The 19,661-nt window shown below is 42.4% G+C and overlaps 1 protein-coding gene across 3 annotated transcripts in view; it reads left to right on the forward strand.

Moving 5' to 3' along the window:
- The window catches only part of CACNB3 (calcium voltage-gated channel auxiliary subunit beta 3), a 184,015-nt gene extending 164,835 nt beyond the window's left edge, over positions 1-19,180 (forward strand). For all 3 annotated transcript variants that reach the window (XM_040425514.1, XM_040425515.1, XM_040425516.1), the window contains 6 exons: positions 1,677-1,735; positions 5,588-5,697; positions 7,597-7,748; positions 10,430-10,525; positions 16,022-16,180; positions 16,406-19,180. In XM_040425514.1, the coding sequence (XP_040281448.1) occupies positions 1,677-1,735; positions 5,588-5,697; positions 7,597-7,748; positions 10,430-10,525; positions 16,022-16,180; positions 16,406-16,720 (891 nt within the window). In that variant the 3' untranslated portion in view covers positions 16,721-19,180. The remainder of the gene's footprint in view (positions 1-1,676; positions 1,736-5,587; positions 5,698-7,596; positions 7,749-10,429; positions 10,526-16,021; positions 16,181-16,405) is intronic.
- Positions 19,181-19,661: the final 481 nt, after the last annotated feature.

Here is a 19,661-nt window from a genome sequence, read left to right on the forward strand (position 1 = left end):
TCACCATGGGAACGCCTCTGTGTTAGAATATACTGTCGGATATGAGTTTTCACGATCTAACTCAAATCCGATGGTATATTCTAACATAGAGGCGTTCCCATGGTGATGGGGACGCTTCAAGTTAAAATATACCATCGGATTGGAAAAAACTCTGATCCGATGGTATAATAGGGACTCCTGACTTTACATTGAAAGTCAATGGGGGACGGATCCGTTTGCAATTGCACCATATTGTGTCAACGTCAAACGGATCCGTCCCCATTGACTTGCATTGTAAATCAGGACGGATCCGTTTGGCTCCGCACGGCCAGGCGGACACCAAAACAACTTTTTCCTTCATGTCCGTGGATCCTCCAAAAATCAAGGAAGACCCACGGAAGAAAAAACGGACACGGATCACGGACCTACGGACCCTGTTTTTGCGAACCGCAAAAAAAACGGTCTTGTGCATGAGGCCTTACATGGAAAGAGATATGCACATTATACAGGACCTGGAAATAAATATACAGAATGACATTAGGTTAACCATAGGAGATAGTAGTGAGGTGCAGAAGTGGTAATGCACCTCTGGGCAGTTACATACGTGCAGATGTTGAAAGATTTAAGAAGATGACCAGTGGAGAAGCAGATACAATGGGTTCTAGCAGGTTGGGGATTGGGTCTATCTCTTCAGTTAAAGGGGTACAGGAGACAAAACTCAGAGGTCAGTCCGTATAGAAAAAACAAAAATAAATCCCCAGAAGTAGTATAGGATATTTATAGATGTTGTCTGGTTTAAATAGAGAAAAGAACAGAGAGTTAATAGAGAGTCCCCCCATTTATCAACCAGTGTGGAGAGCAGCTACAAAGACTGCCTCTCACTCTGGAGGACCTGGAACATTCATGTATTTCATAGACGGCCTTCTGATTTCAGTGCCAACTGTGCAATGCTTCATTTTCTCTGTGGGGGTGCTATAAGGAAATTGAACATTTGCTGCAACGTTCCCCCACAGTTTCCGGCTGATGACTGGAAGACCAGTGAGGCCAGTGATGAGCTTATTGTTGGGGGGCAAAAAGACATTGTCCAATGTAAACCACACTTTTAGGCCTCTTTCACACGGGCGTGTGCGCCCCGTGGTCGTGCTGGTGGGCAGCGGATCGTGGACCCATTCACTTGAATGGGTCTGCGATCTGGTCGTTCCGCAAAAAGATAGGACATGTTCTATCTTTTTGCAGAATGGAAGTACGGGACGAAACCCCACGGAAGCACTCCGTAGTGCTTCCGTAGGGTTCCCTTCCGTGGTTCCGTTCCGCATCTCCGGATTTGCGGACCCATTGAAGTGAATGGGTCCGCATCCGTGATGCAGAATGCCACGGAACGGCACCCGTGTATTGCGGATCCGCCCGTGGGAAAGAGGCCTTAGAAGTATATTTGAAGGTGGCAATGAAATAGTTAACTGTAAGGCTATGGCAGAAGACGCAAAAATCCTGAGCCAAATGGCAGCTGCAGTGTATAGAAAATAAATTAATACTATTATAACCTGACTTCTTTCCAAATGTTTTACACATTTAAATTCAGCCTTGTCACAGCCCCATAAACCCCATTGCAGTATACGGAGTACGTTCTGCAGAATATCTACAGAAATAATCTTGTGTCCTTCATTGTCCCCGCTTTTTTCTCCATTCTGTGCCTGCAGGTAACTGACATGATGCAGAAAGCCCTCTTTGACTTCATGAAGCACAGATTTGATGGCAGGTGAGATCAAAACCTGGCTGAAACCTTTAACAACAGCAAATATTATTGTAGGTTGGGGGGGCTGAAGTGTACAATGTCAGCCGAACCCGCCGATTTCAGTCTGGCAGGCTGACCATCCAATATGTGTTGGGGGTGTCCCAACTTTCTTGCAATAGCATAAGTCGGTGGAAAGAAAGATTGGGCTGATGGATTTCAACATGTCTGTTCCTTTGTTCTGAGGGAAGATAAGTCGCTCCCAGCGTCGTCCAGCTGCTGCTTTCTCTCTGAGCCAAGTGGGCATGTGTATAGGAAGTGAAGGGGGCTGGGAGGAATAGCTGTCTACAAGTCAGGGAAATTTCAGCCCCAAATGTGTGCCGATCGGTTTACAGAACCCAGTGCACACTGAATAGTGGACAGACGGTGGTTACAATTGTTCGACCCCCATTCAGTTTGCTTGTTGGAAGCGCATTCCCTCTTTACACAGGGTGACGTGCTACATGAAGGATGCCTTCCTGTTTGTTGGGTGTTTGGTAGCAGGGGGCAATGATCAGGAACAAGTGTTTTTATTCTAGATCATCCATGTAAAAGGACTCTACAACCACACTGCGCAGTTGTGTCACGGTGCAGTCAAAAACTGGATAGCCGTACGGGCCACAGCTAGCGTTTTTTAACTAATGAAATCACACTGTTCAGTCAGTCTGCATTGTTAAAGGGCATCTGTCAGCAGATTTGTACCTATGACACTGTACATGTGCGCTTGGCATATGTGCCCGCACTGCTGAGAAAAATTATGTTTTATTATATGCAAAATGAGCCTCTAGGAGCAACGGGGGCGTTACCATTACTCCCAGAGGCTCAGCTCTGTCTGAAACTGCTGCGCCCTCTGCACTTTGACATGGCCAGGTGTGATGACGTTTTCACTGCCTGGTCCTATGCATAGGGTGTGCCAGTTGCAGAGTAACAGCCTTGAGGCTCATTTGCATATATGAAAACTTCATTTTTCTCAGCAGTGCAGGCACATATGAACACAGATGTCTTCAGCTGCCAAGTGACATGTAACAGGTCAGCCAGTGTCATAGATTCAAATCTGCTGACTAAACAGTGAGCTCTTCATTGGTTAACAAGAGCCAGCGGTGGCCCATATCGCTGCATGGTACTTGACCACAACCGTGACACGACAGCACCTTGTGGTTGGACCCTTAAAGGGGTTGGCCACTTTCTGGTTATTGTTGACCAATGTGTTTGAGAGATGATAATATGGCACTTACTAATATAGTCTTTGTTGAAATCCTGCACCATTTTCTAGATTTGATAAAGTTTGCTCCCTTATTTACACAGTCTTTTGTGCTGTCCACACAGAGGTCCTGTCCATAAGATGGCTGCTGATGGAGGGTCAGGTGACCAGGCAAATCTCCTCCATGCAGGGCCTCTCCATTCAAATACACTGTTCCTGCACTAAATCCCCAACAGAACAAGTGCAGATGGCAGGTGCAGTGTATTTTAAAGGAGGAGGCAGGGGCGGCTTGGCCATAGACCTTACAGGGAAATTTCCCGGTGGGCCAATGCCCAGGGGGTCGTCTGAGCGCCCTCACGGCCGGCCAGTGAAAGTTTTTGGGGATGTATTTTGTGCTGCTGGCAGTACATTGTGAAGGACTGTGGTATTTGGCTCTGTTGCGGTGGTATAATGTGCCACAATATAGTATTGCTGGCCCGGCCTTCAATCAATTTGGACCCGACTACAAAACAGGGCCACTTTTACTGTTTTTTCCAGGGCCACTAAGTTCCCAGTCCGCCCCTGGGAGGAGGCATCACATGGGGGTGATTTGCCAGGTCACATGACCCTCCATCAGCAGCCATTTTATGAACCGGACCTCTGTGAGCACAGCACAAAAGACTTTGTAAACAAGAGAGCATACCTTATTAAATATAGAAAATAGTGCAGAATTGCAACAAAGGCTAGATTAGTAAGTGCCATGTAATCATGATACACACAGATTGGTCAAAAATAACCAAAGTGGCCCACACCTTTAAGAGTATGGCAAGAGCAACCTGACTTTTCCAACAATGTACAGGTGAAACTCCAAAAATTAGAATATCGTGCAAAAGTCCATTTATTTCAGTAATGCAAATGAAAAGGAATTGCATTAATGCAGCTTAAAATTAGAATTTTGTGAAAAGGTTCAATATTCTAGGCTCAAAGTGTCACACTGTAGTCAGCTAATTAATCCATACCCCCTGAGCAAAGGGTACCTCAAAATTGTGACTTTGGGGTTTCATAAGCTATAAGCCATAATCATCCAAATTATAACAAATAAAGGCTTGAAATATCTCACTTTGCATGTAATGAGTCTATCTCATATATTAGTTTCACCTTTTAAGTTGCATTACTGAAATAAATTAACTTTGCACAATATTCAAATTTTTCGAGTTTCACCTGTATAAATAGGCTGCGTACTCGCACAGGTAAATGTCCAGCATAATATCCAAATTGTGTTTGCTTGAAAAAAAAAAAATTTGTACGAAGAAACTGTTTGAGTGATCACAGGGGCCCCCAGTAACCATGCATTTATCAGCAATCCCATGGATGAGGGATAATTGTATTTGCTAGGAAACCTCTTTAAATGGCTGGTCTCACTACAGCAAATAGCATTTATCATATATAAAAAGTTAATACAAGGCACTTACTAATGTATTGTGATTGTCCATATTGCCTCCTTTGATGGCTTGATTCATTTTTTCATCTCATTATATAAGGCTTGTGTCCAGAGGTTACGAGCACCCTGTAATCCAGCAGTTGTGGATGTGCTTGCACACTATAGGAAAAAGGGCTGGCCTCACTGGTGGCTGAGACCGCAGATAGTGTGCAAGCACGTCCACCGCTGATGGATTGCAGGGTGGTCGTAACCCCTGGACACAAGCAGTATATAATGTGATAGAAAAATGAATCAAGCCAACAAAGGAGGCAATATGGCCAATCACAATACATTAGTAAGTGGTGTGTATTAACTTTCTCTACATGATGAATGCCATTGACTGAAGTGAAGCAACCCCTTTAAGTGTAATTTGTGTCCTTGATATTCATAACACTGTACATATGTTTAAAGGAGCTTTCTGGGAATTAAGAAAATGAAAATACTTAAATATTACTTTATTATAAATAAATTCCCAAATATCTTTCATTAGTTATAATGGCTTGTTTTGTCTAGGGAGCAATCATTATGAGAAATAAAATGGCCACCATCCTATTATTACACACAAAACCTGTCCTAATCACACAGCAGGACAAATTACTTCACAACATTGAGGTAAAGAACTGTCTCATCCTCCCCTCTGCTCTGCTTCTCAGGAATCATGATCCTGAATACAGCTTAATATGATCTTCAGCTGAATCTCTGTAGGAATGAAGTTCATGAGGAGATATAAAGTACAGAGAAGGTGAGGATGTGGCTAATGAGCAGTATCACTTGTATGCAGTCTCCATTACCATAGTCTGTCGTCTCCGCCCTCTCTGTACTTCATGTCTCCTCATGAACTCCAGTCCTAAATAGATTCAGCTGAAGATCATATTAAACTCTATTCAGGATCATAATCCCTGACAAGCAGAGCAGAGAGGAGGATGAGGCAGGTCTATAGCTCAGTGTTCTGTAGTAACTTGAACTTGTACAGGATTTGTGTGTATAGGACGGCGGTCATTTTATTTCTTCTAATAATTGCTCCCTAGACAAAACGAGCCATTATAAACTAATGAAAGATATTTGGGAATATATTTATAATAAAGTAATATAACTATTTTCATTTTCTTAATTCCCAGAGAACCCCTTTAAGTGTAGTCAAATGAAGGATCTGCATTTAGTATTTATGGTATATTTTCAGAATCTCCATTACTAGAGTTACAGCCGACTTGTCTCTAGCCAAGCGTTCTGTACTCAATAATCCAGGCAGGAGAGCCATCATTGAACGATCAAGCACCCGCTCCAGCATTGGTGAGAAAAACACTTTCTCATTTAGAAAGATATTGAAAAACTAGGTGGAGTTAGGGTAGATCATAACAGAATACAGGTCTAGGTAGCCACGTTTTACCTTTTATATTATGCCACAGTGTGTTGAGACCGTAATACGTACACTAAAATGTGTGGCTGTCTGAAAATGGCCTTACATTCAATTGGGGTAGGAACAAAGGGGAGATTTATCAAAACTGGTATAAAGTAGAATTGGCTTAGTTGCCCATATCAACCAATCAAATTCCACCCTTCATTTTTCAGAGCTCCTTTGGAAAATGAAAGGTGGAATCTGATTGGTTGCTATGGGCAACTAAGCTAGTTTTCCTTTACACCAGTTTGATAAATCTCCCCCAATGTCTTTTTTTCAAATGACGTCCTGTGGGTCTCCAATTGGTGCACAAGGGCAGAGGACAGAATAGTGTTCAGGAGCATGGCGTTGACATTCTAGTATAGACCTTTCTGGCTTAAAAAGTGAAGCTGAAACTGCCAATCCAAAAATTGGATACTGACTCTAACTAAATGACTGACCTAGATGTTTATACAATTAATGTGGTGGTTGCTATTAATTGTTAATTCTCATTTAAAAGTTATAAATCTGCTTCTTTAAAGGTTGCCATACACATTAGATGAACGTAGACTGGCCATCTAATGTGCCCAAAGTCTTTCCCAATAGCTGATGTCCGGGAAAAGCAGGATTGTGCATTTTGGATTCCAACATGTCTATCCTTTGTTCTCCTGGGAGATAGGTTGCCACCAGAGGTGACTGGCAGTGGCTTCTTCCCCTCTTCCCAATGACAAAACATGCATGTTCTACTGGGCCATGTATGCATGTATATGGAGGGGTAGAGAAGAATAGCTGTCATTTAGCATTCTGTTCAGTTGAAAGGCTTTTAGTATGTTTAGTTTAAAGAACATCTATGGGGGTGTTAGATGCAAAGGAAGAAAAATAACCAAAATCAAAAACTCAAACAGAAAAAGAATAGTGTGAAAAGAGCCAACATTTGTTTTTGTAGAAATCTATAAATTTGCATTTGTATTCAGACATATTTAAAGAGGTATTCCATTTTTAATTGTTACATTTATTTCTTTAGACAATACGATGTCAAACAATTTTCTAATTTACATCTATTTACATTTTTTTTGCAGACCTTTATTATATCTGTGCATTTGCCTGTCCCTAAAAAATGATACAGTCCATTGTAGTCCTGTAAAATGCATCCGTAGGAGAGCTAGATAGGACTAAATATGATGTCAGTCATGTGAGTCGTCATGTGACCCTCAATAGTATCATGTGACCTGTCTTTCAGTTAACTCCCCAGCTGTCTAACAGGTGAATAGTATTGTATAGCTGTACGTGTTTTTTTGTTTTTTTTTACACTAAACTTTATTAACAGCATGACAACATCACTTAGAGACAGGCAACCATTTTACAAATCATTACAGACAGGCCATACAATTATGTAGTTAATGTAATAACCACAATAAAAATAATGTTTCCACCACTCGTCTTATTTATCACATGAAGGTGTGCTGACCCCGCACATGTATTTCATGTAACACTGCTGCTTACTGAATGTCAAGGTGTAAAGAGTATCACACGACTGATGCCATATTTAAGTTAGGCCATGGATGCATTACATAGGACTGATACATGGGCTATACTCATATATTCTGCTGCATATAGGGGGTCAGCTGCCTGATATAAGATAGGTATGTATGCAGAATTTTAAATACATGTATACTAGAAAATTATGTGATTTCATATTATATGAGCAAATAATAAAAAAAAAATGAAAACCGGAATACACCTTTAATCATCGTGTTAATGGAAAAAATCTTCACTTCTGTTGTAATTCCTATTTTATGTTCAATATTGTACAGCTGAGGTACAAAGTGAAATCGAGAGGATATTTGAGTTGGCCAAGACACTCCAACTAGTTATCCTGGATGCGGACACAATCAACCATCCTGCTCAATTGAGCAAAACTTCCCTGGCTCCCATCATTGTGTATGTCAAAGTTTCATCACCTAAGGTAAGCCATGGTGTCACCAAGCTGGTACATTAATTCGTCACACTGTGATGCTCAACTGTCTGTCTCATTCTGGGTGTCCTTTGGCTCACATTCAATTTCTGTGCAGACCAGACTGCAGCAGAAGGCCTCTGGATAGGGTGCAGTAACTCCCCGGGTTACTGTGCACTAAGCTCATAGATAGCAAAGGAGCTGTCTCTTTTACCTGCAAAAAAATCAAACGGAGAAGAAGAATGGAAAATAATAGCGGTAGTGTGAACAAGTCATAAGCCAGAAGTTCTGGAAATCATTACTGTACAAGTCTACAACAAAATACTGCATGGTTCATTATAAAATTTAGAGCTTAGGCTGCGTTCACACAGGACAGTTTTCAGCATAGGCAGTGTTAGTGAATGGGAATTTTTTGAACTTTTGCTCCAGTGCTGTAGTAATGTAATAAGTAGTATATATCCAGCCTTAAAGGGAACCTGTCACCTGGATTTTGGGTATAGAGCTGAGGACATGGGCTGCTAGATCGCCGCTAGCACATCCGCAATACCCAGTCCCCATAGCTCTGTGTGCTTTTATTGTGTCAAAAAAACGATTTTATATATATGTAAATGAGGCAAGTAAGAAGCCCAAGGAGCTGTTACTAACGTTTCTGAAGACCAGCACCGCCCCGCATACCCTGAATCTCCTCCTTGCTCCCCGACGTCACAAAGCTAGAGCGCTGTAATTTTGCAATGCGTGAGCTAGCGCATGCGCAGTGTCGGCATAGTGTTCCTTCCCTGTGCTGGCATCAGCCTCAGAGAATGAACTGCGCATCGCGAGATTATGGCGCTCTAGCTTTGTGACGTCGGGGAGCAAGAAGGAGATTTGGAGGATGCGGGCGGTGCTGGGCTCCTTCACAGTGGGTGTGGCTGGGCTTAGAGTCAGAGAACGCTGGACTCATCTCTGAAGCATGTAGGAGACAGGGCTCATCTAAGGTTCGTTTTTTTACACAATAAAAGCACACAGAGCTATGGGGACTGGGTATTGCGGATGTGCTAGCGGCGATCTAGCAGGCCATGTCCTCAGCTCTATACACAAAATCCAGGTGACAGGTTCCCTTTAAAGGGGTTTTCCCATCACAGAATGTTATAATATCTCTAAAATATGCCACTTTTTTCTAAATGGAAGAGGTCTGACTGTTGGGAAGCCCCACTGATTCATGAAATGGTGGCAGCAGGATTAGCGGTTTTCACAGCTGGACCCCATGATTTTTTTCCCTTCACATTGGTAATTGTACAGTCCCTTCATTATCAGGATCAGTGAATGTCCTGATCCGAGATCCTACAGATTTGTCATAATTTTCTGAGATCGGAACTGCCCTTAAATTTACATTTTGGGGCTTATGAGCCCTGCGTTAGTAGAGGTGGTGAGCACTAAACTAGTATTACTGCACATATTGCAGTGGAAATATTTGACATGTTTTAGATTGGATTCACACTTTTTTTTGCATGTAGTGGCTTGCGGTGGCGTTTTTATGCCAAAAACAGCAGCTCCAGATGTTTAATGGAAGTCTATGGGAATCTTTAAATGCAGTACAAACATACATTTTATTCAGTGGCGTTTTTCTTAACTTGAGTTTTGGGTATGTGACCTTTTTTTTTTAAAGGGAGTCTGTCATATAGTGTTCACTAGTATGGCCATAACAATGTTGTACAAGCATTATAAACGGTTTAGCGAATGTCCAGGAAATGCTGTTCATTTCCTATTAAAAATGGTTCCCAAATGCCCAGCTGGGGGGCTTGGCTTTCCCTCCCAAAGTTTCTTCCCCCTCCCCTGACGTCCCGACTATGCAGCGCTTCTCCACTGTGAGGAGGAAGCCTTGGGAGCTTGGGGGAGGAGCACCCAGCAGGGAAGGGTGGCAGGCTTGGGCATTTTGAAAAGCCAAGCCTGCCCAGCTGGGCACTTGGGAACCGGATTAGAATTAAAAGTGCTTTTCCTGGACATGCTCTAAAGAGACAGATGGCATAAAGGTATGTTTAGCATGCTTGTACAATGTTCTGATGGCCATTGCTGGTGGTTATATTAGTGAAAACTATGTGACAGACTATCTTTAACTCACAGTATAGTCTCAGTGTGGCCTTTTGGTCTCATAGACGTCTTGTTTTTTGGCCCTGCTTGAAAAAACGTGGGAATGTAAAAAAAAAGTGGCAATGTGTGATATTTTGTGGGGAATTTTTACATGTTTTTAAGTATTTTGTCATTCTGATCCACAGAGCAAGTGACATCAGAATGGGAGTACATACTTTTCTGTAGGGTAGGAAAATGAATGGCTCGCAAAAAAAATATAACATAAAGAGGTGTGTGTCAACAACAAAAACACCCAAAAGGTTCTTAAATTATCGGGTATGGCTCATCTCAAACATGAATGAAATATCGCTAGGATATGCCATCAATGTCAGATAGGTGTTCCTGTCTCAAGAACGAGACCCCTGAAGTGAAAGGCACAGCAGCCACGCATGCACGACCATCCTCCAATTACCGCTATGGGAGTTCCAAAAATAGCTGTATTGTCAGCAAATCACCTCCTGTGGTATAGACAGATACCGTTCAGATTTGTATTTTGCATAGGAGAAAAGTGTAACTTCTGCATTGAATTATGTGCCGGACAGCTGGACGAAATACTGTCCTCAGTCATCTCTGCTTGCTTCTTCTAGGTGCTGCAAAGACTAATAAAGTCCAGGGGGAAATCTCAAATTAAACACCTCAATGTCCAGATGCTGGCAGCTGACAAATTGATACAGTGCCCTCCGGTAAGATTGCAGGAGACATGCCTTAGGTTACTAAAACATTACTAAACCTCCAGCCTATAATGAATGGAATGTGCATTACTAACACACAGCAGTACTAATACTACTGGTTAGCCCTGGCAGTCAGAAGATGTGCCAAATTTATCACAGTGGCATACTATGGGGAAGATTTATCAAAACTGGTACAAAGGAAACTGGCCTAGTTGCCCATAGCAGCCAATCAGATTCCACCTTCCATAGCTCCTTTGGAAAATGAAAAGATCAATCTGATTGGCTGCTAGGGGCAACTAAGTCACTTTTCTTTTGCACCGGTTTTGATAACTCCTCCCAAAGTGTGATAAATTTGGTGAATGTTAGGCTTTTGCTCTCTTTATACTATCTCTTCGCTAGTACTAGCTCTGGTGCACTTTCTTAAAGGGGTTGGACCTCCTGGCCAGACCTGCAAAAAGGAAGCATACTTACCTTCTCCCCGCTGCTGGGTCCCAGCTCCTTCGTTTCCCATCCTCTGTTGCCTCCTTCGCTATCAACATCCACTTTGACACCACTGCAGCCAATCGTTGGCCACGGCGGTGACCTGCTCTTCTTGCATCATGTAACCAATTGATGCAAGAGGAGCAGATCACCACTGTGGCCAGCAATAGGCTGCAGCAGATGTTGACAGTAGGGGACCTGAGCGAGGCAGCCAAGGACAGGGAGCTAAGATTCCGGTCCCAGTGGGTCTGGCCAGAAGAGAGTTTGCCAACCCCATTGCCCCTTTGAAAAAAGGTGGTCAACCCCTTGAACTAGACACTTGGCATCAACAATAGTAAAGCGGCCCCCATGTTTTTTTCTTTGTTGCCTTGTTTATAGCACTGGTTATGAAGAAACACATGAAGTCATACAATTTTAGTTAAATATTTATTATATTGAATCTAATGTCTTCTGTAAAGCTGACGATGACTCATACAAAAATATCATAATGAGGGCTTTAAAAGTATTATTAGTCAAGCTTGAGATCCATTTGCTAATGGAAAGTTTAGTACATTAATGCAGTACCCAGCAGACTACATATTGAGGCGTACTGAACGACTCATGGCAAAATTCAAGATGGAGCTGTCTCTTATTAGTTCCCCATCCTACCATAGTAGAGCACAGGGCTTTTTTGTCCTTTCTTTACTAATGAAGGCAAAGGCAGTGTGACCCTAGGACTGTTTCTTCTTTTCTCTTTTTAACTCTAAGTTTTTTTTTAACTCAATAATCATAGAAAACTCATTTTTTATATTTTTCATTTTGGCAGAACTATGCTATTAAAAATGTAAAACAAAATATTGTCCTGCTGTAGCAATCAAGACAAATGATATGACCTCATAAATAGATAGGTAATTCATTGCCAGTCTACTGCTGCTGTGAGGGGAAGATGCTATCTGAAAGATAATCCTCATGATAATAGGTGTAGAAGTGGGATAACAGTATGATGGCTGTATTGTTCTCTTCTTAGGCCTAGATAAACATGACTACAGAAGAGCATTGTAATGATCTGTGTAATGTGTGATGCTCTTGTTAAATCATTCACACCCCACCTCTTGGACCACAGTGAATGGTCTGACTGAGAGTGAGACTGTCTGCCATGCTAAAAGCTCAAACAAATAGGAAGTTAGAGAAAGTAGAATAAAAGGAATGAGTTAAAAAAATTATATCCAGAAAACCATCCACCTGTTTGAAAAGATAAATATATTTTAATTGAATATTCACATATTAATTCATAATATTAATAAACTGCAGAAATAAAAAATAAAAAAATCCAAATATAAAGAGAAATTGTCATTAAAAGGGTTCTCCAGGCTTATTATTGTCGCCTTTCTTCTAACCTGTGAAGTAACATCTTTTGGTTAATACTTGGCTGTCTCTTGCTGTGCCGATTCACACAGGTTGCGGTCTCTTCTGCTTGGGTCCCGACTGGATGTGTGCGCTTCTTTTCCGGTTCAGCTGCATAGTAGCACATATGGTTGCTACATATGAAATAAATTATAGGTGGCATACCCTAATTTTATTTTCCACCATAAGATATCGTAATATTTGATATTGCAAGTAAACACTGGTGTACACTGGTTATGCAACCAGATAATACGTTACAATAACATATGCGCCAACGTGGATTTGCATACAGCAAAACCTCAGTGTTTTACAGTACTAGCAAAGTGGGTCAATATTATTTTTTTAATTCTTTCACACGATGGGAAAAAATTCTGCAGTCTTAGGGTCCATTCATACGTCCGTAGAATGGGTCCGCATCTGTTCCGCATTCATTCTCTATGGGGCTGGAAGAGATGCGGACAGCACACAGTGTGTTGCCCCCGATCTTCCAGTCCGCAGCTCCGGAAAAAAATAGAGCATGCCCTATTCTTGTCCGCAATTGGCATTTCTATGGGGGTGCCGGCTGGGTATATTGCGGATCCTCAATTTGCGGATCTGCAATGCACTACGGACGTCTGAATGCAGCCTTAATTGACCTGTGGTGCAGATTTTAAATCTGGAGAAAGTCAATTTATGCTGTGGATTTCACCCTTTACGGTGACTGTACCCTCTTCAGACATACGAGTTTAAGCACATCATTGAAATGGGTTTGCTACTTTCAGACAATCCCTAGTAATGTTTTTTTTTTAGGGAGGCACAATATATGATTATAAAGAAATCACTCAGTAATATGTATTAGCTTTCTAGGTATACAAAATCACTCTTCTCAATATGATAAGGCTGTAGCCTGGAGGTAAGTGGTCCTTTTTGCATGTAGATGTCCCAGGTTCAAATCCCAGGAGAGATTTCTAGATCTTTTTCTTGTTATTTTTTCTACCTCATTTAACCCATAATAAAAGACTTTAGCCTTACAATATTAACAATAGAGCAGAAATGGCCAACCTGGGGCTCTCCAGCTGTTGTAAAACTACAACTCCCACCATGCCCTGCTGTAGGCTGATAGCTGTAGGCACTCTGGGAATGCTGGGAGTTGTAGTTTTGCAACAGCTGGAGAGCTGCAGGTTGGCCATCCCCACAATAGAGGTTTTCTATACTTAGAAAGCAAATACATATTACTTTTACTCAATATAGTAAGGTTGTAGCATTTTATTATGGGTTTAATGAGGGAGAAAAAAATGAAGAAAAAAAGTCTCTCCTGGGATTTGAACCTAGTACCTGTACATGCAAGAATGACCACTTACCTCAAGTCTTATCATATTGAGAAGAGTGTCTTTCTATACTTATAAAGCTAATCTAATTCATATTACTTGTGTCTTTATAATCATATTGTCTGTGAATAAACCAGTAATATGTATTAGCCTTCTAAGCATAGAAAACCTCTATTCTGAACATGTTAAGGCTATAGTAAGTAGTGTCTATGATATGTACATGCTAGGACACATCTCTGTCCTCAGTATGCTGATGTCTAGCCCTGTTAATCAAGGGAAGGGGGAGTGTGCAGAGCACAGGGCTGTTACAACCAGCTTGTCCCCTGGTGTCACGGCTGAGGATGGGGTAAACCCTCAGCCGTGCGATATTCAGAAGATGTCCGGTCGCTACTCGGCCAGGACGACAGAATTAGGGAGCAGGTCACCTCCTATTGCGTCCCTAACACTGACCCTGTCTCCTAGCCGTATGAGCCGACCCCGATGGTAGGAGGGCTCATACTCTGGAACCTAATAGTCCCTGGAAGCCCTCAGGCTGGCCCTGAACTAGGAGGAGGGTAAGACTACCTATTCCTCCTAGGCACGGAGGAACAGAAGTCTCACTGGCCAAGCAGCAGGGAGAAGGGGAACAAGAACAGCCTATGAATATGACAGGTGAACCAAACAGTTCCACACTAACCTGCCACAGCCTTGCTGACTGGAACCCGTGCTCAGAAACGCTGTCCACACAAACATTAGACCAGGCATCCTCAAACTGCGGCCCTCCAGCTGTTGCAAAACTACAACTCCCAGCATGCCCGAACAGCCTACAGGTATCAGCCTACAGCAGGGCATCGTGGGAGTTGTAGTTTTACAACAGCTGGAGGGCCGCAGTTTGAGGATGCCTGCATTAGACAAACAGCACACACATAAGAACACAGAGGAACCAGGACATTCATAGCTGCAATAAAAACCAAAAGCATAGGACATCAACTAAACATCAGGGATTAGGATTTATGACCGGAAGGGTGGCCCTTACTGGAAGGATGGTAACAGGATACCAGGAGGACAACTCCAGCAACATGCCTGGAGTACCCATCAAGCTTCTGCCATCCAGCAGGAAGCTAAATAACCCAAAGGGCCACACCTACACACACACACACTAGGAAAGGAGCTTAACCCTTCCATCACCAAACCAAGTAAGTGTCACTTAAAGGGGAAGTGTACAGACATTAAACTCCCTTTCACCAAACATAAAAAGTGAACACTAAAACCACACGTTGCCAGAGGCAACCGCATGCTATGACAGCGAGCAGCCTAGCCACCATCTCCAGCTGCTACACTGCCAACCACATCATGTTGCCAGCGGCAACCACACGTGAGGCAACATACACAGAGCCCTCACCTGTGATTGACAACAAGAGGAAACCGCTGACAACAGCATGCGACCAAAGAGTCACGACCATGTCCATGGTCGTGACACCTGGTTCTCCAATGTGCTAATTTGCATATAATTAAAAACACAGATATCTCTGCGGCTGTTTAACATACAGACAAAAGAAAAGTATTGTTTTAATCAGCATGATGAACCCTACCGGACAGTATGCCTGGTTTAATAGGGTTGATCACTCTGACAGAGGCTCTTTAAAGGTAAGCTAAATTTAGCAAACATGCAAAATTTGATAAATTTGGTGCAAAGAACTGTTACCCAGAGTCAAGCAAAACTGACTTAAAATATTACCCTCATGATAAATTTCATTTAAAGGGGTTGGCCACTTTCTGGTTACTGTTCATCAGTATGTTTATAATATGACTATATGGCTCTTACTAATATAGCCTTTGTTGATATTCTGCACCATTTTCTATATTTCATAAGGTATGCCCCCTTGTTGGCCAAGTCTTTTCTTCTTTCCACACAGAGGTCCTGTCTATAAAATGGCCGCAAATGGAGGAACATGTGACCAGACACATCACTCAGCCTACTCCATTCAAATACACTGCACTTGCACTGTTGAGAGTTTTGTCTACATGGAGTGTGTTAGAATGGAGGTGGCAGAGTGATGTGTCTGGTCACATGACCCTCCATCAGTGGAAATTTTATGGACAGGACTTCTGTGTGAACAGCACAGATTTCACCAAGAGGACACGACTTATGAAATCTACCAAACGGCACAGAAAATCAACAAAGGCTATATTAGTAAGTGCCTTCTTACATACACACTAGTTAGCAGTAGCCAGAAAGTGGCCAACCCCTTCAAATAAATTTTTATATATGTTGCTCGTCTTTTATCTCCATTTACTTGTGTATCCTCTGGCCGATACAGTCGTATGTTAACTAACAATTATTACTTTCTTTCTTTAGGAAATGTTTGATGTGATTTTGGATGAGAATCAGCTGGAAGATGCTTGCGAGCACCTTGCAGAGTACATGGAAGTGTACTGGAGAGCCACGCATCACCCACTGCACCCACACACTGGCCAAAATCTCATGACTCCTCCCACTGCCATTCCTGGCCTACAGGTACAGTGACAAACATCTGTGCGCATATCAAAAAGGGACTCTTATATCAGACCATAACTCCGATCACAACAATCCTATTGATCTCATAGAAGAATCTCAACAGTGAATGTTTTTCTTCATCAATACCCCCTGTTCTGTTTTGCCCAAATTCCCAGATTATTCATATCTTTTTGGTTTATTAGTATGATCAATCAGCATTTCATATGTCTCTAACCTACTCAACAGAACCAGCAAATTCTTTCGGATCGAGCCAGTGAGCACTCTCCATTAGAGCGAGACAGCTTAATGCAGTCAGATGAGGCCAGTGAAACCTCCCGCAAAACCTGGACAGCCTCTTCCCAGAGGAGTTCCCGCCACATGGAGGATGAATACTCTGATGCCTACCAAGACCTGTATCAGCCTCACAGACATCACAACAGTGGACTGCACAACACTAATGGCCATGATTCCCAGGATCGTCTTCTGGAACGAGATGCCGAGCAGAACCACAACGACAGGAACTGGCAGCGCAACCGTCCCTGGCCCAAGGACAGCTACTGAGCAGGGTTTCTCAGCACACACCCGTCAAAAACACATCCACACACTATTCCTGCATGGCAGTGCATGCCATGAGGTACAGCCACTAAGTGTAAATTCCAGGGTAGCAACAAGAGTCAAGAATGCACTATGGAGAAAAAGCAGCCTGCTCCTGATCTGCCACTTGCTTGGTATCTTCTGCCTGCTAATCGTAATGGCAGAAAGGCTGTTAGAAGTAGTTGCACATCTGCAGGACCTAGCTGCCATATAATGCTGATAAAAAGAAGAGCCAAGACACAAAACATGTTCTTGTGGATTACAGGCAGAGGCAGTAGTATGCTGTAATCTGAGAATCAATCCTAATAGCCACTAAATCTGTTAATATTCCAGATCTTATCCTGATGGCCTTATTGCATTCATTTTAAAGTGTTTTCTAACCACTGTAGCACCTGTACCAGTTGCGTCCAAGTGTTTACATGTAGATGGCCGCATACACGTTACAGTTTTTGTGAGTGCAGCCAAGAATACTGAGAAAGCAACACAAGCTACGGTCTGTGGAGGCTGTCAGGGATGCTGTGGGCCATAAACAAGCCTTTAGGTGGTTACATCCGGCTCACAGATCACCCGCTTTACTCCTCTGACCTATAGAATTCATATATCCAAAAAGTTTACAGAACAGGTCTTGCAAAAATCTATGTGGACACCCAGTGAGCCTGTGAAGAGATGAGACTACCTCCTCTTCATCCAGGCCATTCTGAAAAAATCATGGGGCAACTTACTCGCCCGCATTACAGGTTTACGCCAGGTATTGTGTTGTATTGCCATAAAGTACTGCCCTTCAGGTATAATTGTGTCCCTCAGATCTTGTTCACAACAGGTACTCTTCAACACATATTTTATATCTAGTAAAGCAAATTATTGAGTTTCTTAACCAGATAGTTCTTTAACAAAAACTCAAGGTTAATATTTTCGAAGGAGGGGTGACTACATTTATAAAACACACAGCTTGCCTTAGAAGGAGCCTGAACTTTAATGGGAGATTGTATACCAGATGCCTTTGTGGCTGGTAAATCATCGATATATGTCAGTCAGCCTGGGGGTACTAGCGATGTCCGCCTGCGCTCTCAGTACTCTTTCAGGAAGGAAGCAAGCACCGACATCCCGAGAATTTGTAGGACCATCCTATAGGAAGTCACCATTTACACACAAGGCTCTCAATACTCTTTCAGGAAGGAAGGAAGGAAGCACCGACATCTCGAGAATTTGTAGGACCATCCTACAGGATGTCACCATTTACAAACAAGGCCCCACATACTAGTGTTTCCAGGAGTTCAGGAGTGAGCGGCCAAAGGCACAGTGTTACTGCGATAGGTATTGCAATCCATAACCATGAGACTGAAGCTCTGGGCACTGTTCATGTTTTACATGTGTTCTAGACAAAATAGGACCTGGTCAGATTAATATATGGATTAATAGGCATTTAGATAAATGTAGAAGCCAGCGATAGGCCTTACTAACAGGGTATAAGTACAGAACTGTAGGGATAGAAACAAATATTAAATTGCTGTATGGCACATACGGTAGATACTTGGTTTTCAGGGACTGTCCGGTACTAAATTGTGGATTGAGTGTCAGAGATTGATTAAGATCCCTCTATGGACATGAGCGTCAGCTTATTGGGTGCCATTATTTAGTTCAGTGCAGTGTAAATTCATTTTCCACCCATGCATAGATTATATTACATAAATTCATATCATTGCAGTGATTTAACAATATTTATTTGACACGCCAGATATGAGCATTCCAATGGGTCTGCATACTATTTGATAATCCTTCAAAACCTCCTTCTAAAATAATTTTGTAGCTCTTGCACTTTATGACAAAATGTGTGCACCTGAAGCACCATGTGAGGACCATCCTTAATCTGCCAACTACTGATCTCCTACCATGCAATCATTTGGAGATGTCTACAGTTACCACCTTCTTGGCCTGTTATTTTTTTGCACATCTGTAAATATCCTGAAGCACTTGCCTTGTTTTTACCATTATGCCGCTTGCAGTCTTCAGCCATGTGTAAAATAAAACCCAGTGGAATCATTAATAGACCTACAGGCAGTTTGAGGGTTGTATCCGGGCGTAAGGAAGTTATTCTCCAGTACCAAAGCCCTAAATTCAAAAACAGTCCTTTATTTCATACTTTTAAACATTATCATGTTGTGAATAAGAGGCTTTTGTTCAGGCTCAAAACACGTCAACGTCCCGGGATATTTTGTAATTGTTAAAAGTATTTAATAAAGGCCTGTTTTTAAATTTAAGAGCATTGGTGCTGGAGAATTACTTCCTTGAGCCTGGATTCAAGTTATCACCTGCAGGTGTGGCATCCCTCTCTCTCATGCACAGCTCAGAATCGGATTGCAACTAAGCTGTTATATGGTGCGGGTGAGCTGGAATATATACCTTCTTTTTTCATACTTTCTTTTCTATAGTTAGGGCTGTTTCACACGAGCGGATGCCGTGCGTGACATCCGCTCCGTGAATGACAGCCAAGACCCGATGCGGACAGCAGAAGCACGGAGCATTGACATGATTGATAATGCTTCGTGCCTCTCTGTGATCTCTTTACTACGAAATCACAGTGACAACTTTATCTCACTGTGATTTCGTAGTAAAGAGATCACAGAGAGGCACGGAGCATTATCCATCATGTTAATGCTCCGTGCTTCTGCTGTCCGCATCGGGTCTTGGCTGTCATTCACGGAGCGGATGTCACGCACGGCATCCGCTCGTGTGAAACAGCCCTTAGTCTAAAGCCAAGGGAGCAAAAAAAACTACAATTAAAATGCCACTCCAAAACCTCAGTGTTACTATGGTGTTTTAGAATTTCCTATTGGCCGGCATGTAACATCTGGCTGTAGCATTTTTCTGGTCCAAAAAAGCAGCTCTTTTTTTTTTTTAAACATAGTGT

Source organism: Bufo bufo, chromosome 3 (genome assembly GCF_905171765.1).
Source record: "Bufo bufo chromosome 3, aBufBuf1.1, whole genome shotgun sequence".
NCBI lineage: Eukaryota > Metazoa > Chordata > Amphibia > Anura > Bufonidae > Bufo > Bufo bufo.